At 36.9% G+C, this 22,238-nt stretch overlaps 5 protein-coding genes and 2 pseudogenes across 6 annotated transcripts; all 7 read left to right on the top strand.

The window, feature by feature from the left end:
* Nucleotides 1–1,369: 1,369 nt before the first annotated feature.
* On the top strand, nt 1,370–11,243 carry LOC108110222 (protein Turandot B1-like). 2 transcript variants are annotated; one of them, XM_017219209.2, is made up of 2 exons: nt 1,370–1,471; nt 1,530–2,058. In XM_017219209.2, exons 1-2 carry the CDS (start codon nt 1,404–1,406, stop codon nt 1,894–1,896), a joined length of 435 nt encoding a protein of 144 aa, XP_017074698.2. In that variant the 5' UTR covers nt 1,370–1,403; the 3' UTR covers nt 1,897–2,058. The 2 variants fall into 2 exon arrangements, with proteins under 2 accessions (XP_017074698.2, XP_017074590.2); XM_017219101.2 differs by lacking the exons at nt 1,370–1,471; nt 1,530–2,058 and adding exons at nt 10,707–10,745; nt 10,804–11,243.
* On the top strand, nt 2,891–3,471 carry LOC108110226 (annotated as a pseudogene).
* On the top strand, nt 5,388–5,988 carry LOC108110228 (protein Turandot A-like). The gene is made up of 2 exons (XM_017219215.2): nt 5,388–5,437; nt 5,510–5,988. The coding sequence occupies exons 1-2, from the start codon at nt 5,415–5,417 to the stop codon at nt 5,874–5,876; spliced, it is 390 nt and encodes a 129-aa protein (XP_017074704.1). The 5' UTR covers nt 5,388–5,414; the 3' UTR covers nt 5,877–5,988.
* On the top strand, nt 7,759–8,267 carry LOC108110229 (protein Turandot A-like). The gene is made up of 2 exons (XM_017219216.2): nt 7,759–7,808; nt 7,867–8,267. The coding sequence occupies exons 1-2, from the start codon at nt 7,786–7,788 to the stop codon at nt 8,231–8,233; spliced, it is 390 nt and encodes a 129-aa protein (XP_017074705.2). The 5' UTR covers nt 7,759–7,785; the 3' UTR covers nt 8,234–8,267.
* On the top strand, nt 9,547–10,231 carry LOC108110225 (protein Turandot A-like). Its single transcript, XM_041817866.1, has 2 exons — nt 9,547–9,596; nt 9,669–10,231. The coding sequence occupies exons 1-2, from the start codon at nt 9,574–9,576 to the stop codon at nt 10,033–10,035; spliced, it is 390 nt and encodes a 129-aa protein (XP_041673800.1). The 5' UTR covers nt 9,547–9,573; the 3' UTR covers nt 10,036–10,231.
* A 3,145-nt stretch (nt 11,244–14,388) lies between the features above and the next one.
* Nucleotides 14,389–14,933, top strand: LOC108110190 (protein Turandot Z). Its single transcript, XM_017219142.2, has 2 exons — nt 14,389–14,415; nt 14,478–14,933. Exons 1-2 carry the CDS (start codon nt 14,393–14,395, stop codon nt 14,905–14,907), a joined length of 453 nt encoding a protein of 150 aa, XP_017074631.2. The 5' UTR covers nt 14,389–14,392; the 3' UTR covers nt 14,908–14,933.
* A 1,247-nt stretch (nt 14,934–16,180) lies between these two features.
* LOC108110155 lies at nt 16,181–17,089 on the top strand (annotated as a pseudogene).
* The last annotated feature ends 5,149 nt before the right edge of the window (nt 17,090–22,238 follow it).

Genomic DNA, 22,238 nt, shown 5'->3' with positions numbered 1-22,238 from the left:
TTTTAAATATTTTTAAATACCAATCCAAAGTCGCTTTGGAACCCATAAAAAAAGAGCTACATTGGAGTTCCTTACAAGCAAGCATATCTTAATTTATATAAATATTTGTTTATATTAATGATAAACTGATTGATCTTTTAGAAGTGTCAAGATCAACTGTTTCATGTATTAAATTCGAGTTAATTGCTGATTTCAAACTGTTTTGGAACGATTAAAAAGTAATTATTTATTTTGCTATTGTTAACTGAAATCAAAAACAAGAATAAACGCTATAGGCGAGTGCCGCGACTATAAGATATCCGTTACTGTTTTACACAATTTTAAAATATTCAGCTGGCCAGTGGAAATTTACAAAGCGCCACCTATTGTCAGAGAGAGAATGTTGATTTACTTGTGGTGACGCCATGTGAGGCCTTATAACCTACATTTCTTCATATATAGAGAACTAATTTTCTGATTTGACAAATCTTTGGTTAATCGATAGATAATGACAAAAATATGTTATACATGGTCAAATGAAGACATAAACTGTATGGGCGTTCGAGTGGGGCAAGTTGCAGCGGCATCTCTTAAATACGTATTCTTAAACACAACTTTCTAGTTTTAATATTTCCCCGAGATTTTCGCATTTTGGTTTTCCGTGGGCGTTAGAGTGGCTAGATGGGAAAACCAACAATTCGGATTTGGGGCATCATAGAAAGCTACAATCTTAATCCCAAACGCTTTTCTATCACTTATAACTACCGAGATATCAGCTTTTCTACAATATGTGAATACCGTCTTTCGAGCTTGATGGGTAAGAGTGAGTGTGGCCCGATAATGGCATCACTATAAGATGCGCTGGCATCTCAAGATTTTACGGACACGGCTCAATCGACTTCGCTATTGATCCTGATCAAGAATGTATATTCTTTATAGGGTCGGAAATGCTTTGTTCTATCTGTTACATACTTTCCATCGAACCTAGTATACTTACGAATTTACTATACCTACATACCTACCAATTATACTAATTTTAAATAAATTGTTTTTTTCATCTCAGTCATGTAAACCGTTGAACACAATGCATAAAATATTACATTTCTTATATTTAAAGCGAACGCCTTTATAATCATATCTTTCGATGTAATTTCTGTGGTGTTTTGGAAATGAAAAGAAAATCAAATAAAGTTATCGTATTTTGCAGCTATCAGTGTAACGCTTATCAATCGGGTAACGATTTATAACCACAGTCTATGAACAATCATTTTTAAATATTTCCTAACTTATCTCTTTTTTAATGGCAAAACTCGGAAATGGTAACTGCCAGAGTACCAGCATAAATGCAAAATCTAATCTCAATTTCTTTTGCTCTTTTTTTATCAGCAGAGGATTTGCGGGTATAAGTTCATCTTCTTGGCTGCATGAAAATCAGTTCGGTTTTCTCCAGCGTTTTAAATACACTAAAAATGCATTTCACTCCAGCTGTAATGTAAGTATTATCCTTATTAAATATATACAATATTCTAATTTGTTTACAAATTATGTAGCTGCCTTGCACTGCTCCTGATCAGTCCTTTGTGCTTGGGTTATACTAATGAACAACGTCAAGCCGATGGCCGTAGAGTTGCTGAAATTATGCGAAACGCCAAGGATAACAATGCCAAAATCAACAGCATCCAGGAACTCCTTGATATTTACAAACGACTTTCTCCCAGTTTGTCTCCTGAAGAAAGGCAACGTATCGACCAGCTTGTCGATAAGCACACGGATGAAATTCTAGTCGATGGAATTCCTGCTCAGGGCGGTCGGAAGTCCAAGATTGCTAAGAAGGTTTTGGCTCCATCTGGGCAGGCCTTGGCCACTGGATTCTTTGAAGAGCTTGGTGCCAAAATTGCAAAATTCTTCACTGGTTAACCGCACTTTTGTGTTATTTCTATGTAAACAAAATTAATTATTTAAATAAATTTATTATTATAAACTTTTGAATCCATGTAACAAAATCAAGATAATTTTTTGACTTCAAAGACATTCTAATTTCCCAAATCGATGCACTAAAGACATTTGATTCAGCTTTAATTCTCAGCGTCTTTCCGTTATATCAATTAAAACTCTTTAATTTTGTCGATCATCTGGGAGGAATCCGCCGTGAATGAATCACATGCACAGCAGTTTCTTTTGATCCAGGCATGGAAGCTTTTCTGAGATGTATCGCAATGTTGCGTGGATATCGAACGGCAAGGAAAGGCGATTCCTCCAGATTGCTCATACTTTTTTTGAATCGAATTAAGTTTTCCATTAACTCACACCATTTTTTATGAATGTTTTAATGTTATGCATTTTATTTAGATTATTTAGATTTAGAATACTATTTTATGGACTGCAGAAAGGTTTGAATAGACTCTGTTGTATTTAACATTAATAATATTATTCATTATCAGGACATGTACGTAGATTACTTAATGATGCTTGTGGTGGTTGAATTAAAAATTTACTAAGTAATTTTACATTTTTCAGATGATTTGCTATAACAGGTTTGTATAAAGTAGAAAAATAAACAAAATTTTTAATGTTAAATGAATTTTCGTAGTACATTACTGATTATTTAAGATAATCAGTGCATCAACGTTCACCAATAACATTATCATTTTTTATTGAAAGGGAAATTCATTAGAAGTGTCAGCTTTATGTTATTAAATAGATTCAGCATTATAAATAATTTGATAAGCCACTTCGACAAATAAAATTCAACAGAACCTTGTCTGGCAAATTTACAATACAAATATGCAAAAGGGGAATTCTAATCAGTTTTGAGAACTAAATTGCTGATCTTGTAATTTTGCAATCTTTGAGAAGATTGGGCTATAAATACTGGGTTTGTGAACTGCAGGAGTATCAGTTCGGTTTCCTCTAGAATCCAGTTACATCCTAACAAAATGAACTCCCAATTATCTCTGGTGTAAGTATCGCTGAATTAATCTTTTGCATTATAAATTAATTACTTAAATCCAAAATATTGTACTTTTACTAGGTGCTTTGCACTGCTCCTGATCAGTCCTTTGTGCCTGGGTTATTCTGACGAAGAGCGTCAAGCCGATAGCCTTCGAGTTGCTGAGATCATCCGAACCTCCCAGGACGACGATGCCAAAATCAACAACACCCAGGAACTCCTTGACATTTACAGACGTCTCTATCCCAGTCTGACTCCTGAAGATCGCGAGAGCATCGACAAGTTTGTCAATGAGCACACGGATGCAATTCTAGTCGATGGAGTTCCTGCTCAGGGCGGTCGGAAGACTAAGTTTATTGGGAAAGATCCTATCTCCAGCTATAAAGGGAGTGGCCACTGGATTCTTTGAAGAGCTTGGTGCCGGTCTTGCCAGAATATTTACTGGCTAATCTCCAAAACAATGGGGAAGAAAACAACACGATCATTTCTTTAAATTTTTGTATTTTTTCCTAATTTGAAATATGTATTTTTAAAATGTTTAATTTCTTATTTCAATAAAGTCTCAATATTACTCAAAATAGCATCTGGCTAATCACCTTTGAGGGTTAAATAAGATAATATCAGAAATGCATCTACATGGATATTGTTGTTATTTTAAGCTATTTATTATAAATATATATATATATATATATATATATATATATCTTTCCAGAGTTGAGACTTAATACTATCTAACCTTTCACTTTTGCAAAATTGGTGTAGATTGTCGTAATGAAATCGATTGCCATCGTACATAAGTGCGTCATTCAGAGATACTCGATGAAGACTACTTTTCCAGGCAGGATAATTTCTTTAATTTACATTTCGGCGCACTGATGATATTTGATTTTTAATTTTTGGCGCCATTCCTTTTATGTCAAGTACAACTCATTGATTTTGTCGAACAACTGAGAGGAGATATTAATATAATATATATTCATTTTTGATTTATTCATTCATTTCTTTTAAATTTTCGTTAATTTTGTTAATGCTAAGTTGGCGAGACCTTAAAAGAAATTTACAAAAAAACGAACATCATCAGAATTTTATTGATACCGGTTTATGGTCAAATTAGACAAAGAATAAAATTAGTAGAAACGCCCGTTACTGTTTTACAGAATTTGAAAATATTTATTTTGCTAGTGGAAATGGACAAAGCGCCACCTTTCGTCAAAAAGACATGCCTACTAACTGATGGTGACACCACTGTCCAGGTGAGGTCTTACATTTCTTCATAAATATGCTCAGATAAAAATCACGTCGACATGCAGTGGCATCCCTAGAATACACTTACAGAATAGAATTCATTTTTGGTTTGTCGCTTTTTTTGGGCGTTAGAGTGGGTGTGGCCAGAAGGGAAAAAATAACACGCATTGGGGGCATCATTATGAACTACAACATTCTATCACGTATAGTTACCGATATATCAGTGTTTTTAGAGAATTCGGCTACCGTTTTTCGCTGTTGGGGGCGTAAGAGTGGGCATGAACGGATATTGGTACCACCTTGAGCTGCTCTGACATCTCAAGATTATACATGCTAAATCCAAACATTCTAGATTCAGCGATTTCAGTGTTTTGCGATTTGTGTGATTTAAAATAAACTTGCGCTGCGTAGAGTCCAAGAATTCGCTGGCTTAATCTCAACCAACAGACTGACATGGCTTAATTGACTTCGCTATTGATACTGATCGAGAACATACATATGTATATACTTTATAGGGTCGGAAACGTTTTATTCTACATGTTACATACTTTTCAACGAATCTAATATACACTTTTACTCCATGAGTAACGAGTATAACGATATGTATATTTGAAATATACTGCACTGATTGATGGCCTATTTATGTGAAAAAAGTTTGAATTGGGGCTGTTGTATTCAACATTAAATTCATTATTCATTCTCAGGACATGTACGAAGACTATATAAAGTTTCTTGTGGTGGTTAAATTGGTTATTTACTAAGTCTTTTAACAATTAACATTGCATGAAGTAAGAAAACAACATTTTTAATGTGAAATGAATTTTTGTAACACATTACTGATTATTTGAGATAACATCGTTGGGCCACTTGTTTTTCCTGTTTATAGTGCATCAACGTTCAGCAGTAATATCATTGAATTTCAAACGAAATTCAGTAATCTGAAAATTGGGGTCATCATTTTTCATTGAAAAGGAAATTCATTAGAAGTGTCAGCTTTATGTTTTCAAATAGATTCAGCATTATAAATAATTTGATAAGACACCTTGGCGAGAACCTTGTCTGGCAAATTTACAATACAAATATGCAAAAAGGGAATCCTAATCAATTTTGAGATTTAAATTGCTGATCTTGTAATTTTACTATCTTTAAGTTTCCCCTTCACTGGGCTATAAATACTGGGCTTGTGGACTGCAGGAGTATCAGTTCGGTTTCCTCTAGCAACCCTTTACTACCTAACAAAATGAACTCCTCATTATCCCTAACGTAAGTATCACTGAATTAATATTTTGTTTTATTAATTCTTTACTTAATACCAAATTATTGAACATTCACTAGGTGCTTTGCACTGCTCCTGATCAGCCCTTTGTGCCTGGGTTATTCTGACGAAGAACGTCAAGCCGATAGCCTTCGAGTTGCTGAAATCATCCGAACCTCCCAGGACGTCAATGCCAAAATCAACAACACCCAGGAACTCCTTGACATTTACAGACGTCTCTATCCCAGTTTGACCCCTGAAGATCGCGAGAGAATCGACAAGTTTGTCAATGAGCACACGGATGCCATTCTAGTCGATGGAGTTCCTGCTCAGGGCGGTCGGAAGACCAAGTTTGTTGGGAAGGTCCTGACTCCAGTTGTGGAGGGCCTGGCCACTGGATTCTTTGAAGAGCTTGGTGCGAACCTTGCCAATTTATTCACTGGCTGAATCCATTGTATATAAAAGAAACATACGAGATCACCTCTGTGCATGCTGTTATATAAGAACATTTAAATTTGAAATTTAAATAATTTAAAATAAATTATTAAATATCATTTTAATTTTGAAATTAAATTATAGAGGTGGAAAGTAAGGTGACTCTTCAAATTTGAATTTCAAATTTTTCGATTATCATTTTTTGTTTTGTTATATTGGTACACTCTTCCTAACATCTGTACCAAGTTTCAATGGAACATCCTCTTTTGTTTGGTTGAGAGGCGTAAGTTACAAGTTATTTTGCGAGCTTATCGAAAATATGGATCAAAGGATTTGGATTTTGGCCAAAAACAACACCACAATAATGCCTCAGCCACCATATTCACCGGATTTGGCCCCATGTGACTTTTCTGTAAAACAAAGATAATCGAAAATTGAAAATTTGAAATTGAAAAGTCACCTACTTTTGAACACACCTATTTTTTAAAAATTTTAATAATTTAAAAATTTAAAATTTGAAATTTGAAGAGTCACCTTTGAACACACCCTGTGCAAGTCTCATACAAGCATAACTTTCTGTTGCATCCTATGTCGCAGTGCTTTTCTAAAAAAAAAGACACACATGAAATAATCTTAATTCTATTTATGTTTTTTTCAATCGGGTCAACGCATTATTAAAAGATTCTCTCAAAGTTCGTTCATCTTTCCTCGGCCTATCACTTTTTTTGATTTCTGGAAGGTTCCTGCGCTCAGCTGTTGAAAGCGTTGCTAAAGAACACTGTGATATCATCTGTTCGGAGCAGCAATAACAAAATTCTTAAAGACTCAAACCTTTCCCTGCCGGACCTTTCGATCCGCTCTCGTTTACTTATCTCTTATATTCGCCTAGTTTTGTAAGCAGGGCGTTGTTTTTCCCAAAACAGTATCATTGAAACCATTTCAAAAATGCATCCCTCCAAGGAAAATAAGAAACAAGAATAACTAAAACAGCGAATTCAACTTAAGAGAAGTTAAAGAAAGGACATTTGCTGCCCAAATTTAACAATTTCTGAGATCAATACAAAATGTTATGTAAAATTCAAAAAAATTTGTTATTTTATTTATTTATTTTTTGAGAATTCGCGCGTAATTTCAAATGGCACGAAAATTTTAAGGCCTTAAATAAAATTTGTGTTTATCCGATTTTTTGATAAGCATATTTATTATTACGTTTGTTGCATTTTGAAACCAAATTACACATATAAGCTAGAATTAAGCCTGCAAGTTAGGTGAGAGGTAGTTGGAATTAGGTAGGTATACTCTTATGATGCCAGCGCAGGTAATGATGGTTCATCTGGACACGCAAAAAAAGGTGGGGTCCATAATATTAGGGCTTATTTTTTATATCAACTTGCATAATAATTTTTGTCAATATCTATTAATTTATTAATTTATCAATAATGATCAATAATGAGCTCTGACATCATAATCTTTAGGAATTGCCATCACAATGTATTTTATATAACTTTCAAAAATAGGTTTTCATAATTCTATACTTTACTAACAACGTTCAGTAATAATAATAAGAAATTCGTGGAAAATTTGTTAATCTGGACATTTGCTTATCAGTTTTCATTGAAATTGAAATTTTAATATAAATTCATTAGAACTTATATTGCTTATAGCTTTTTTTAAAGCTTTTGCTTTAGCTAAATTTGATAACCCGCTTCGACAGTAAAATTCACAGAAAAGCTTGTAGGGCAAAATTACAATACATATATGCAAAAATAAATGTAGTTCTAATCCATTCTACGAACTGAATTGCTGAACTTGTAATTTTTTAATCAGTGGGATTCACTTTCACTGTGCTATAAATTCTGGTCTTCTGAACTGCAGGAGCATCAGTTGGATTTTCTTCAGCGCTGCAATAACTTGTTACAGAATGAATTCCTCATTAGGTCTGATGTAAGTGTTACTAAAAACTAATTTGTAATAATTACGTTATATTTTTTGTTTTTAATAGGTGCTTTGCACTGCTCCTAGCCAGTCCTTTGTGCCTGGGTTATTCTGACGAAGAACGTAAAGCCGATAGCCTTCGAGTTGCTGAAATCATCCGAACCTCCCAGGACGACGATGCCAAGATCAACAACACCCAGGAACTCCTTGACATTTACAGACGTCTCTATCCCAGTCTGACTCCTGAAGATCGCGAAAGCATCGACAAGTTTGTCAATGAGCACACGGATGCCATTCTAGTCGATGGAGTTCCTGCTCAGGGCGGTCGGAAGACTAAGTTTATTGGGAAGGTCCTGTCTCCAGCTATAAAGGGAGTGGCCACTGGATTCTTTGAAGAGCTTGGTGCCGGTCTTGCCAGAATATTCACTGGCTAATCTCCACAGCCATGGACAAAAAAATACCGCAAACATTTTTTTAAATTTTTATATTTTTGCCAAATTTGAAATATATATCTTTAAAACTGTTAATTTGTAATTGCAAAAAGTAAAAATATTCTTCTACATAACGTCTGCCCCATCACATTTATTGGTGAAGCAAGCTAGTATCAAAAATCGATTTGCATCGCAATTCTTGCTGCTTTAAGCTATTTATAATATTATTTTTTTGATAATATATATGAATATACATATTTATGCTTTCCAGAGTTGAGATTCAATACTCAACGGATACACAACCTTTCGACTTTATCAAAATTTGGGCAGACTACTTAAGCGGGAAACTCAGACATACTCGGCGATGAAAACTACTTTTCCAGGCAACTTCATTTAAATTTCAAAGATCTTTAAGCTTTCATCTCGAAGCACTCCGGATTTAATTCTTGGCGGCTTTCTCTTTATATCAATTAAATCTCATTGATTTTGTCGATCAACTGAGAGGAGATATCCATCCTGAATGCGCAGCAGTTTCTTTTGATCCCGGTCGGGAAGCTTTTCTGAGATGTATCGCAATGAAAGGCGATTCCTGCAGATTGCTAAGTAACTTTTGATACTTTTTTTGAACCAAATTAAGTTTTTCATTAACTCACACCATTTTTTATGAATGTTTTAATGTTAATCATTTTATTTAGATATGCATAATATCAAAGATATTTTGATCCCTACCCACGTGAATACTATTTTATGGACTGCAGAAAGGTTTGAGTTGACTCTGTTGTATTCAACATTAAGATTATTATTCATCATCAGGACATGTACGTAGACTACTTAAAGATGATTGTGGTGGTTGAATTAGGAATTTACTAAGTAATTTTACATTTTTCAGATGATTTGCTATAACAGGTTTGTATAAAGTAGAAAAATAAACAAAATTTTTAAGGTTAAATGAATTTTTGTAGTACATTACTGATTATTTAAGATAATCAGTGCATCAACGTTCACCAATAACAAACCAAATTCAGTACTCTGAACATTGGCTCATCATTTTTTATTGAAAGGGAAATTCATTAGAAGTGTCAGCTTTATGTGGTCAAATAGATTCAGCATTATAAATAATTTGATAAGCCACTTTGACAAATAAAATTCAACCGAACCTTGTCTGGCAAATTTACAATAAAAATATGCAAAAGGGGAATTCTAATCAGTTTTGAGAACTAAATTGCTGATCTTGTAATTTTGCAATCATTGAGATTCACCTTCACAGGGCTATAAATACTGGGTTTGTGGACTGCAGGAGTATCAGTTCGGTTTCCTCTAGAATCCAGTTACATCCTAACAAAATGAACTCCCTATTATCTCTGGTGTAAGTATCGCTGAATTAATCTTTTGCATTATAAATTAATTACTTAAATCCAAAATATTGCACTTTTACTAGGTGCTTTGCACTGCTCCTGATCAGTCCTTTGTGCCTGGGTTATTCTGACGAAGAACGTCAAGCCGATAGCCTTCGAGTTGCTGAAATCATCCGAACCTCCCAGGACGACAATGCCAAAATCAACAACACCCAGGAACTCCTTGACATTTACAGACGTCTCTATCCCAGTCTGACTCCTGAAGATCGCGACAGAATCGACAAGTTTGTCAATGAGCACACGGATGCAATTCTAGTCGATGGAGTTCCTGCTCAGGGCGGTCGGAAGACCAAGTTTGCTGGGAAGGTCCTGACTCCAGTTGTGCAGGGCCTGGCCACTGGATTCTTTGAAGAGCTTGGTGCGAACCTTGCCAATTTATTCACTGGTTAACCGCCATCTGCATAACAAAAAACAAAAATACTATGTGGCTCTTTTTTACGATTTCTTTTCAAACAATATGTATTTTTAAAATGAAGTAATTTTTAAAACTTTTAAATCCATGTAAAAAATCAAATAATTTTTATACATGAATATAATTTGTGAGCTAATGCCTAATTGGAATTAATAAACAAAGCTTTTACCATTATACTAACGATTTTAGATGTATTTTTTCATCTCACTCATATAAGCCCTTTAACAAAATGCACAAAAGATCTTATTTTGTATGCAAGCCTTCATTACCATAAATTGCATATTCATCTCTTTTGATGTAAATTCTATCTGCATCAGTTTTGGTGATTTGGAAATGAAAAGAAAAGCCAAATCAAGTTTTCGTATTTTGCAGCTTTCAGTGTTATGCTTATCAATTAGGAAACGATTTATAACCACAGTCTATGAACAATCATTAAGAAATCATTCCCTCGCTTATCAGTTTTGTATTTCAAAGCAAGTTCATTGAATTAATTGATAAATACAAATTCTCGGAATTTCTTAATGACAGAGTAACAGCATATATGCAAAATCCAATCTCAACCCAATGATCTTTTGTTATCAGCAGAGGATTTGCGGGTATAAATTCATCTTCTTGGCTGCATGAAATACAGTTCGGTTTTCTTCAGCGTTTTAAAAACATTAAAAATGAATTTCACTCCAGCTGTAATGTAAGTATTATCCTTATTAAATATATACAATATTCTAATTTGTTTACAAATTATGTAGCTGCCTTGCGCTACTCCTGATCAGTCCTTTGTGCTTGGGTTATACTAATGAACAACGTGAAGCCGATAGCCGTAGAATTATTGAAATTGTGGAAAACGCCAAGGATGACAATGCCAAAATCAACAGCATCCAGGAACTCATTGATATTTACAATCGACTTTCTCCCAGTTTGTCTCCTGAAGAAAGGCAACGAATCAGCCAGTTGATCGATCAGAACACGGATGAAATTAAAGTCGATGGAATTTCTGCTCAGGGCGGCCGGAAGTCTAAGTTTGCTGGAAAGGTCCTAAGCTCAGCTGCCGAAAGCGTGGCAAAAGGATTCTTTGATAGTCTCATTGAGAACCTTATAGGCCTTTTTAGTTCCAAGAAAGGAGAGGATTGAAACGAGAACTAAAATCCTAATTTTGTATAAATAAAAAGTTGCGTTTGCAATTAAAGAATTTTAAATACTAAACTTTTGAGTTCAAATGTTTATCTGGTTCGGGTATATAGTTCTCGAATGTCAGCTTAAAGTGGGCACATCGAAATTTAAAAAGAAAGGATTCCCGGCAACTTTACTCATTCAATCTGGCCAACAAAGTTTGTGTTGAATTCAATCAACACTCGGGCCAAACTGGACGGCCGGGTAATGTTTTTTGTTTTTGGGAAAGTTTTCGCAATTATTATTTTTGTGTAAAATGCTTTTTTCGGTGTTGTAGAAAAACTCGTTTTTGCCTGGCGAAAGTTTTTGATTGTCTGGCCGAAACAAGGCATGTGGAAAGTAATTACCATGCTAAGTGTCGAAAACGTCTCTGACAGAGTCCTTCAACGGAGTGTGGGGTTGCCCCGGCTGCCACAGGACATCCGTGTGGGTGGACACACTAGTGTGTGCTCGCCTCATCAACGCCATCAGCTGTGGCATTTGACTTCTGAATGTGTCGTAAAGTTGAGCCTTTCTCCGCCCTATATCTCCCCTTCCTGTTTACTGAACCTGTCAACGCTGCTCCAGCTCCAGCTCATGCTGCTACTCCTGCTGGCAATTTGTTTAATTAAATGCTCGCCGAAGAACTAACATACACAGACCAACACAAACACTCAAAGGATGTGGAGCTTGCAACACAAAATTAAATTGAATAATAACAACGGCTAAACACATTGGAGCTAACACCTGCTTATCGAAGTGTCAACTGCAGTGACAACCTATCCTCAAATACAAACTAGCTTCCGTAATCGTAATTTTGTTAATCATTAAAATCTTCGAGCCTTTAATGGTTTTCCTTGCTATGAAACAAAAGATTGTACTTATATATTAGGTATCCTATTATTATTTCTTAGAACTGGCTGATAAAATTCAAGTTTAAGGAAACTCTCTATTGTTCTTATTCTTTCCAAGAATTTAAAGGCACAACATGCAAATGGAGTTCTCAGCACAATGCAAAAGTAAAAAGTAATCTAGTAAGCCTAGCAACTTTAACCCTCAGCATCGCATTAATTTTTTCGTTGGGAAAGGCTTAGCTGAGACCTTAACACCAGCAGACTGTAGTTCCAATTATGTTTGTGTGAAATTTAGCCTGGGGCAGCGAAAAAAGCTGTCCTGTTGCACAGGGTGTCCTTTTTTCCTTTCTCTGGCTAAGCCAATGCTTAAAAGAGCTCTCGGTTCTATCCTGATGTCGTGTGTAGGCTCTTACATTATCGCCTATATCGTCCTGATTATCATGTGACAATGTGGCACACAAAATAAAATCAGCATTTTTGCCTTGTCAAGTGTTTACCCCTACCACAAAAATAAGAAATATATATATTTACAAGTCGAACCGAACTGAACCGAGTCGATCTGAGCTGAATATGGAATATCCTGCGGCACACGCTGGTACTCCATTGCTACTGCCAAAAAAGGACACTCATCCTGATGCTGGGCGCGGCTAGGGCTTCTTGGCATGACCCTCAACTATTTACATGACCGAAAAACATGCCCCACCATCCTGCCAGCAAGCCAAGAACGTCGGCTAAACTTTTGGCATGGCTGGCTTTAAAGACTTGGCTAGAAAACTACTGGCAACTTTCTGTGTTGCAAAGAAATTGAAAGAAATAACGACACTTTTTAGTTGCTGGCTGAAAGCCATCAAGTTGGGTCGGAATGGCTTGACTTAGTATTTACTTTAATTGAAAAGTGAACTTAGCTGAACTTCTTGTGTTTTTAAATATTTAAAATTAAGAAATCTATGGTTAGATATTCCGCTATTTATCAAAGACTCTTTAGGGAGTTCCTTTTGCAGGAAGGCCTATTCCCATTACGTTAAATATATGTAAGGATAAAATTTGGAAGGAGACTTTTTCCAAACTCATCCCAAGCATAAGAACCAAAAAACAGTTTTCCCCACCCGAACAAAACTGTTCTGAGAAAATTCAATTTCGTTTGTTTATGAGCACAAGTCTAATTCAAATGCAAAGATAAGGCACAACGTTGGGACTACAATGGATAGATACTTTAGCACGCTTCCTTGCCTCAAATTCTGAAGTCCTATCTTTTTCGCTCTTTTCGAGTGGCTTTCCCTTGCCACACGCATATGCTGATAAAGTTTTAGCACCTGTACGTTTGAAGGGAAGGCAAAAAAAAAGCAATGTGTGGAGGCCGGAAAACCGAAAAGAAAAGTTTGCCATTTACAGGCCATCAAGTCGGCTTCAATTTCGCCTACCTTTTGTTTGGCTCTACACACTGCCATTTGCCCCCACTATTTTTCAGTGTATATGAAAGTAGGTGGGTCTTTGTTGGTTAGCGAGTTGGCTGGCCTCTTTGTTTGTCACTTTCGGCAAAGTTTATGCGCTTTTTACAACGTGTATCCTTTTTGCATGTCGACTTACTGTTTTGGCTTTGCCTTTCACCATTTTATTGCACCAACAAAAGGCTCCTTAAGCACGTGTAACACACATACTCGTGCATGTATTTTGTATATAGGCAAAGTAAATTTGGGGTAGCGCAACAGTGCGGTTGGAAAACTTTGATCTTCCTGGCAGGAGACTTAATTTAATGTCCTTTCCATAGGCTGCCAACACGGCTTGCCGCTGACTTTTTGCCAGCCTCGGTGGGCTCCTGTTTTGTTTAAGTTTTGTGTCGTGACACAGACACTGAATTTCAATTACCGCCTGCGAAGGCCCCTCTAAAGAATATATAATAGATAGATATAGTACTTAAATTAAACATACTATTAAGTATTCAAAATTAAATCGCTCAATCGATAAATTATGTATAACATATTGCATTTTAAAAGTAGAACTGATTTAGTTAATCATAGATATCGATAATAGGTTTATTCCCATTTCAAAATAAAGATAAACAAAGTTCAAACTCAATAAGAAATCTTTTTACTCGGAAATGTAAAGATGAGAACAAATGATTAAATGCAAAATCTTGCGACTTGGGAATTATAAATTCCTTGGAAACTGAAAGATAAGAAAGAAAGAAAGCCTTATCAGTCTCCGTGAAGTTCCCAGAATTACAGTAAAAGTATATTCCACAGAAGTCCAGTCTTTTCAGAGCAGCCTATAAAAGAGAGGTCTTTCATGCAACCAGCATTACTTCATCATAAACTGTCGAGTAAGAAAAGTTAAAATGTATCTTGCCATCCGCTTAAGGTAAGCCCTAACCCCAAGAGATTCACTCAAGCCAAAAAGTATTTAGTAAGTTTAAATTTCAGTTTTGTTCTGGCCCTGATGTTGTGCCTTGCGGGCAAAGGAAAAGCCGGAATGATTGATGCAGATCGCAACCGGATTCAGCAACTCCAGGTTATGAGTCGTCAAACCACTGATGTCGATACCCAGGTGCGGCTTGCCTATGAAGCCATTGGTATTTTCAATAAATACAAGGGACAGAGTGGATCGCATAACGCAAGAGAGGCCCAGTTAAATACACAAGTCCAAGATTTCAAACGGAAGACAATGGTCGTAGATGGTGTGCCAGCTCAAGGAGGAGTTTGGGACACCTTGAAGACGGCTGCTGGAAGCGTTCCTGATAATGTCAAGCGAGATGCCCAGAACTTGCTCAAGAGTTCTTCAAAGGCCTTAGTGGAGGGTATAACAAACTATCTCGTAAATACTGTTTTATCCAAAATTGGCCTTACAGTGTAAAATGCTAGACAAATATACAAAAAATTGAAATAAAACGTATAAGCAAAATACAAAAGGAAAGGAATTTAACTAGATTATTTTACTTTGCATTCAAAATCAACCCTGTTCAATGTAAAATTTTTAAAGAAATGTGTAAAACACATTAATAAGTGCAAATACATAAACAGATATTGCAATGGGAGGAAATACAAAATAAAAACTAAGTTAACACAAGTTTTCCACTGTCAAGAAACCTTTTACATCCTCGTGTTTTTTAATTCTGTCTTGCTCTTCTCGAGAAAATCGTTTATTTACCGTTAGAAATGCTTCACCATAATGCAAGGGTACAGCTCTCTTCCTTAAGGTCCTAATTAGGGGTTTGCGTTATTATTCCATGTACCTTTGGTACAACTTTCTCATGAAGATGCGATCCCTTCGTACGTCAACCTTAAGTATACGGCCACCTCCACTGATTACATGTGGAGTTGAAAGTAAAGTAAAATAATGTAGATACATTTTATTTGTGTAAACAGTTTCTTGACATCCTGTATATAGCTATAAAATATTTGCTTACTTTGACAAATTATATTGATAAATAATTGCGAGAATTACGAAATTGTTTTCAGAAAGTTAAGAAATACAATTATTTCATAAGTTATTAAAACATTGGATTTTCATCCGATGATGCAATATTTTTAAAATAAAATGGAAGAAACCCTTTGTTAAAGGTCGCGACTATGAGGTACACTTTACTGGGTAATCCAATTTTAAAAAATGTTTTATAAATATTACTAGTGCCACCTCCTGCCGGGAAAGATTTTTGTTCTGATTTTATCAATTTTTGGAATACCCGTAGGTATTAAAAAAACATGTTTTTCAGCGCCTAACCAAAAGAAAATTTTTAATATTATTACTAAATCTTACTCAATGAGTAATGGGAATTCAAGTTTATGATATCATTCTCTTTTGTACGTAAAGACGTATTTCCTGTTTTTATTCATTGACTCGATGAAATATAGAAGTTGTAGTGTTAGCATTGAATGCTCTGTTCCGTCAGTCGCATTTGAAATTGGAATCAAAAATGTTCTTGGAACGGCTGGTGGATATTATCCTTCTGGTCCTGCTTCCCGTGCTGGTGCATTTGGCATATCCTTGTCAACAGGATGAGATATGCATTAAGTTGTATCGGTGCCCGCATTTGTTTGATAGTATTTATATTAAACCAAGGGGTATAAGGATGGACATTTTGAAAAACAGACAATGCGGCAAAGGTTTTAAAGGGAGTATAGGGAACATGTACATCTGCTGCCCGCATCCTGGAAACATTCTGCCCACAGGCTTAGACTGTGGTCAAGGTCCACCCATTAACCGAATAAAGGGTGGCAGGATTGCTCATCCTAACGAATACCCTTGGATGGCTATGCTTCTGTACGTGAACCAATCGGCTCCACATTTGACCTCGGAACCCCGTTGTGCTGGTTCCTTGATCAACAATCGCTACGTAGTGACCGCAGCTCACTGTGTGCTCCCAGTGAAGAAAATGCGGAACTTAGTTCTCAAAACAATCCGTCTGGGCGAGCATGACACCTCCCAAAATCCAGATTGCCATCAACGGCAATGCGCTCCCCCTTATTTGGAAAGCGAAGTGGAGGACGCTCTTGCGCATCCAAACTACAATGAGTTTACTTTCCAAAACGATATCGCACTGGTGCGACTCAAAATCTTAGTGCGGTAAGTGATGAATTAAATACGTAGCTTAATCCTGTATTATCAATATTTCCCACTCCATCAGGTATACGAACCAGATCCAACCGATTTGCCTACCAAACTACACAATCCCCTTAAACCCACAGTTTATCGGTAGCAGGCTGGGGCACAACTGACCAAAGCAGTACTAGTAGTACGCTATTGTTGCACGCAATGCTCAAGGAACGCAGTCTTAATGTGTGCCCCAAGAAATATGCCTACCGCGGATTCGAAAATTCAACCCAAATATGTGCTGGCGGCTTGGATGATAAGGGTACCTGTGAAGGCGATTCGGGTGGACCACTGATGGTCACAAAGGGACGCGACGTCAATACATGCCGTTTATTTAGCCGGAATAACCTCCTACTCAGCTCCTTGCAGTATAAATGGTTGGCCAATTGTTTTCACGAGAACGGAAGCGTTTTATCACTGGATAAAAATGCAATTATTACCGTAAAAGTTCTATGAAGTGCTACTTAAGTTATTTAAGGTGTATATCATAACTTTTGGATTATTAATAGTCTTCAACAATTGTATTTTCGGTTTAATTTAATAAACTGACAATTTTGTGGACTATTCATGTATCTGAATAAACTCATTTATACTTTTAGTTATTTCCTTTTTTCTGTGTATATCTGTCAAGCCTCGAAGTATGTGTTTCTGGCTTAAAGCTTTTCAGAAACCGGCAAAAATTTTTGCTGAAATTTATGAGTTTAGTGCTGGCCAAGTGTCCTTGCGGGACTTCTCATACATACATACACGCAACACCGACATCTTTGCACTTTATTTTCATTCAGAGCCCATTGAACGAGCTTATTTGATTTCGGTCTCCTCTTGTTTCCCCCCCTGCAAAGTTTACCCGCATCCCACTCATAAATATCGAAAAAGGCACAGGAACTTGTTTGCTCTTGACCAAACTGGGAGGGGTGCTCATCTGTCCAGTCCCTGGGTCTGCTTGTAGGCCCCAAATATTAGTGCAATTTCCACGTTGACCAAAAGTTCAATTCATTTTGCACAGGGACGTGTCGCCGCTCCTCAACAGTTTTCATAAGAATTTATTGCTTTCTCTTGGCAACTAAGTGGATCAGATTTCTCTTGGCAGCTTTGGCCTGTGTCCCGTGTAATATGCCACAGATTTAGTGTTGCCGAAATTACTTTTGCCTTTTGTTCGGCTCCAGTCCAGGAACCTCTAGCTTCCCACTTTCCTTTTTCTTTTTCATTTTCTCTTTTTTTACAGTTTTGTCGTATCGGATTGAAAATTGAGTTGGGTATTTTCGGGGCTAAATGTCGGGAGGAAGGAAATGGCAGCCGACCGCAGACTGACAGTTGGGACAGTTCTTAGGTGAGATTTTCTACACCCCAAATGGTTTCTTTTTCAATGACCAAGATGTAGGAGTCCTTAAAGTGAACAGACTTCTTGGAATTTAGCTGAAATTTTAGTTACTTTATGTTGGTTTTTGGGAATCGGTATTGATTTAAGTAAGAGATTTAATTAGACCAACTTTTATGTTGACTAAATTTATTGATATATCTGATAGCCTTGATATTACTAATTGAGTTTGCTTGCCAACTGTGTGTTGTATTTACACAATTGAAAAAGCTGTTAATTTGATTCAAAATGATTTCAATCTACCAATAAATGCAATCCATATGTATCTGACATTCTCCCTTTCGGAATTTAGCAAATTATTCATAAGTCTTTGTAGTTTCTAAACATTTGCATTAAATTACTTCTAGTTTGCTCTCCATTCGATGTTTGGCCATTTCAGAACATTCCCACTCGAAATGTATAAGTTTAAAAATTAGATTTGTGGCTTGCATTGTCTGTATCTCATGCTGGCGTGACGTAAGAGAAATTTATTTCATTTATGCATACATAGCTTGTTTGAGGTTGAGTTGGTGCAATCCGGTGGGTTTTTCGGCTTTTCACAGTGCTATTGCACGCACACCGAAAATGAAAATGAAAATGAAAATGTATACCAACGTTTTGTGTGTGTATCTGAGGGAAAGTGTGTGCGAGTGTTGTCCTAAAAGTATGTATGTATTGATTTTCAGCCTGTCAGCAAAGCAAAAATATTTATTGTCAGCTCGAGGGAGCTGAGTCCTCGGATGCCAGCCAAGTTTCGCTCAAATTGTTCCCAGGCGGCAATTGATGCCGTTGATGGAGATGGTGGAGCTCGAGAAATGGAGGTAGAGAGATATGCCATCCTCTGTCTGTCAGTATCGGGGAAATCGAGAATTATTAACAGCCAAGAGCCAACTATTGCGTTGATGGGCTCATAATTATGGCCATGTCCTTGCTCACTCACTCGCACACACTCACATTGCTGGGCGCTGACATGCATTAATATTGATTGTTGATGTCGCTGAACCGCACTAATCAGAGCCACATGTCGGTCCTCATGTCGTTCCTCTGTATATTCCGTATTCTGTACTCTCTACATTGACATTGACACGGGCCCTCGTTGGATGTAGTATTCCACAATTATTCGCATCCTTGTCCGCAGCACCATCATCATCATCATCATCGCCATCACCATCCTCCATTGTCGGCGCAATGAAATTACATGTTACATATCGCATTTACATTGCTGTCATGTAGTTCTCCTTTTGATTCAGTTGTTGAGTTTTTCATATAGTTCGGGGCGGGCTGGAAAGTATACATTTCCCAACCTTGCTAAATGAGAAAAACCTTGTTTTCCGGGCTGTCCATCCATCGGGTGTAAGTTTCTATCATGTTGAGGAAACCAAATAGCAAGTGTCATGACCAATGATTGATTAAAATTGCATATCTTTAATTTGGAAATAATATGTGCTATAATAGAAGGATGAATCAAAATGAATGAGTTAAAACACTTTAATATATACCAAGTGATAAGCTGTATTTAACTTATAACTTCCCAATCAATATCCTTAAAAGAAAAACTTCTATCTAGATTAAAGGATTCATTTTGATTTTCACAATACTTTTCTCCATTTTAATTAAAATTTCACGGTTTATTAAATCTTGTCGGAACTAATTGATAACTTTTGCCATCGAGTAAGTGCCTTTGCCAGGCAATTTGTGTATATAAGATGGACCCGAGAGGGACAAAGGCAACGAGTCAGATATGCCATTTGAATACTTTCTGTTTTGACATTCATTTGGAGAAAGTCGCCTGAAAGCGTTTCCAATTTGCCGAGGCATCGTGCAACTGGGGAGCCAGCGAACTTGGAGAAGTTTTAATGAGTTGGCAAATGGAATTGGCAATCCGTAGTGGATGCTCGACACTTGAAGCATGAAATCAAACTAATTAACTCAAAATTTTACATAAACGCCGTTGCAAAGTTTTCCCCAATGGGCGTTCAAGTTGGCTTTTTCATGTGATTTTCCGCTCACTGCACATGATGGCAGTGCAATTGTACACAAGTTGGCTATGGCCACGGTTTTCAATTCCTGGCCGGGAGGATGAGTAGATCCATCCTACACCACTATGAGGGTAATCTGGCATCAGCACCTCCGCGCGTTGAATGATAATTCAGTTTTGGCGGCATGATGAGCAAATTAAAAAGTTTTCTCTTTCGTCCATGATCCCAGCAAATGGTCTACAAATTATTCCCCCAACGTAAAAGTTTTTGCTTGTTTTTTTTTTTGTTTGCCAACGATTTTTAATGTTTTCCACCAATTTTTCAAGTATTTGTCTGCTTTATACCTTTTTAGAAGTATACAAAAGAAATAGCAGGGGAAAAATGAAATCAGCTTTTGAAGAGCTCGTCAAACAGATGAATTGGAAAAGCTGACTCTTTGCATTTGCATATGGACTTATGTAAATGTATGCCGAGCTTAGAACAAGGATTTACATATGCTCAACGGGGACCTCTAAGCCCCTCTAAGCTAAAACTACAACAAAATGACTTAATCCCAGTACTGTTACTTTCATTAACGGATATTACGTTTAGACCCACTTAGGCACTAGAGTGTTTTTGAAATGCCCAAAAATTCTCATCAACTATTTTGCCTTTGATGTTTCGAGCACTTCGCTGTATTCGAGGCGAGGCGAGGCTACACAACCTGATATGGAGTGCCTAATGTTTATTACATTATATATTATAGCATACTTCAAGGAGCTGAGCGAGCATCCTTCATGTCCTTTGGCGCTGTGTCATAAAAACCATTGCATAAGTTTTGCGCTTGACAGCAAACTTTGAAGCCTCGGTTTTTATTTCACTTTACCGCCAGCGGAATTCCACAGTTACATAAATATGTATGAGCTGTGTGTGTAGAAGTGTTTGTATGTATGTGTTTGTGAATCTGTGCTCTTTCGTGTCTATCTGTGTAGTTTGACAGTTCGTAAAATCAAAGTTGTGTCTCAGAAAATGTAATAGATTTTTATTGCCGGCGGCAGTGGTTTGCTTCATCTAGTCACCACTTCCATTTTGTCTGGCAACCAATTCGACTTTCTGGCTGTTTACCACACACACAGTGGCACACACACACAAAGCTCGGCACATTTACAGATCCACCTACATAGATATAGATATACTCAGCCGGAGGAGAAAGTTTCCCATTTTGCCGGGAAATGCTTTCAATCTAACTATAAAGTTGCTGCAAAACTTGTCCCCAAGTTTTAAGGTTTCGGTTTTTGTTTTTGTTTTTGCTTTTCGGACGTCAAGTGAATTTCTACAAATTTAACTTGCCCTTGACACGTTGCCAAAATGCAAAAGGATATATATGTATATGAATGAAATCCAATTTTACTTTCCACTGTATATTTCCGAAAAGTGAAAGAGATTGTTGAGCTGTGAGCAGAGAATAAATCACTGGTTTTTAAACAAAAGTTTGTCTTTACTATAACTCTAATGGATTTTATGGCCTTAAAGGCATGCCAAAACGGGATAACATTTTCGCATTTGCTTTAAAGCCAATAAAAATTAATTAGCGCAGCACGTCGGAGATTGTGGCCTCAATTATGATGCCAGGTCCTTTTCCACAAATTTTGCCCAAAAAAGCGAAAAATCAATATGACAGCCTGGCCAGCAGGTTGGTTTCGGGGGGTTAAAGGGGGTTTAAGGGTGGCTGGACTCGTCCTTGGACGGCGGACGCGCTAATTTCAAGAGCCCTGGGCCATAAAACCGTGTTGAGGGAGCACAAAGCCCTAAAAACCAGCCAAAGCGAACCAAAAGACGTTCAAGCCCGGCCATAAGTAGCTGAGGATTAGGCAAGGAGCACCAAGAAGCCAGCTCGCTTTTCATTTTCCCTTCGCGTTTGGATCGACGACTCAAGTCGGCAGTATATCTTTTAATTAGACGATTTCACTGGATATTTAACAGCCTCGTGCTCGATTGTGAAGGTATTTTGTCTCGGTCCTGGGACATAATGGAGTCCCAAATGGCATCGCTGATTAATGTCTCGATTTTATGGCGAATAATGTTGAATGGGCAACACGAAGGCGAAAGATGCAGGAGCTATTTTCAACAGGAAAAAAATTGGAAATAAATACCTTTTGTGCGATGTCTTTGCATTCTTGAAATTTTTTATTGAACGATAAAATCGAATAACTTGCTGGAAAAGTTGATGAAGTTAACTTGACTTTGTTGCTTCCAAGAGTTGGCTCTTTAACAAGGGA

Source organism: Drosophila eugracilis, unplaced genomic scaffold (assembly GCF_018153835.1).
Source record: "Drosophila eugracilis isolate 14026-0451.02 unplaced genomic scaffold, ASM1815383v1 contig_1135, whole genome shotgun sequence".
In the NCBI taxonomy this organism is placed as follows: domain Eukaryota; kingdom Metazoa; phylum Arthropoda; class Insecta; order Diptera; family Drosophilidae; genus Drosophila; species Drosophila eugracilis.
The sequence above is the reverse complement of the archived record's forward strand: the minus strand, read 5'-3'. Positions and strand labels throughout refer to the sequence as shown.

Bases quoted from the DNA above. Each gene is read 5' to 3' on its own strand.
- LOC108110229 (XM_017219216.2), top strand. From the start codon at position 7,786: ATGAATTCCTCATTAGGTCTGAT. The intron at 7,809-7,866 runs GTAAGTGTTACT...TGTTTTTAATAG, and splicing joins AATTCCTCATTAGGTCTGAT to GTGCTTTGCACTGCTCCTAG.
- LOC108110225 (XM_041817866.1), top strand. From the start codon at position 9,574: ATGAACTCCCTATTATCTCTGGT. The intron at 9,597-9,668 runs GTAAGTATCGCT...CACTTTTACTAG, and splicing joins AACTCCCTATTATCTCTGGT to GTGCTTTGCACTGCTCCTGA.
- LOC108110228 (XM_017219215.2), top strand. From the start codon at position 5,415: ATGAACTCCTCATTATCCCTAAC. The intron at 5,438-5,509 runs GTAAGTATCACT...AACATTCACTAG, and splicing joins AACTCCTCATTATCCCTAAC to GTGCTTTGCACTGCTCCTGA.
- LOC108110190 (XM_017219142.2), top strand. From the start codon at position 14,393: ATGTATCTTGCCATCCGCTTAAG. The intron at 14,416-14,477 runs GTAAGCCCTAAC...TTTAAATTTCAG, and splicing joins TATCTTGCCATCCGCTTAAG to TTTTGTTCTGGCCCTGATGT.
- LOC108110222 (XM_017219209.2), top strand. From the start codon at position 1,404: ATGAAAATCAGTTCGGTTTTCTCCAGCGTTTTAAATACACTAAAAATG. The intron at 1,472-1,529 runs GTAAGTATTATC...CAAATTATGTAG, and splicing joins CATTTCACTCCAGCTGTAAT to CTGCCTTGCACTGCTCCTGA.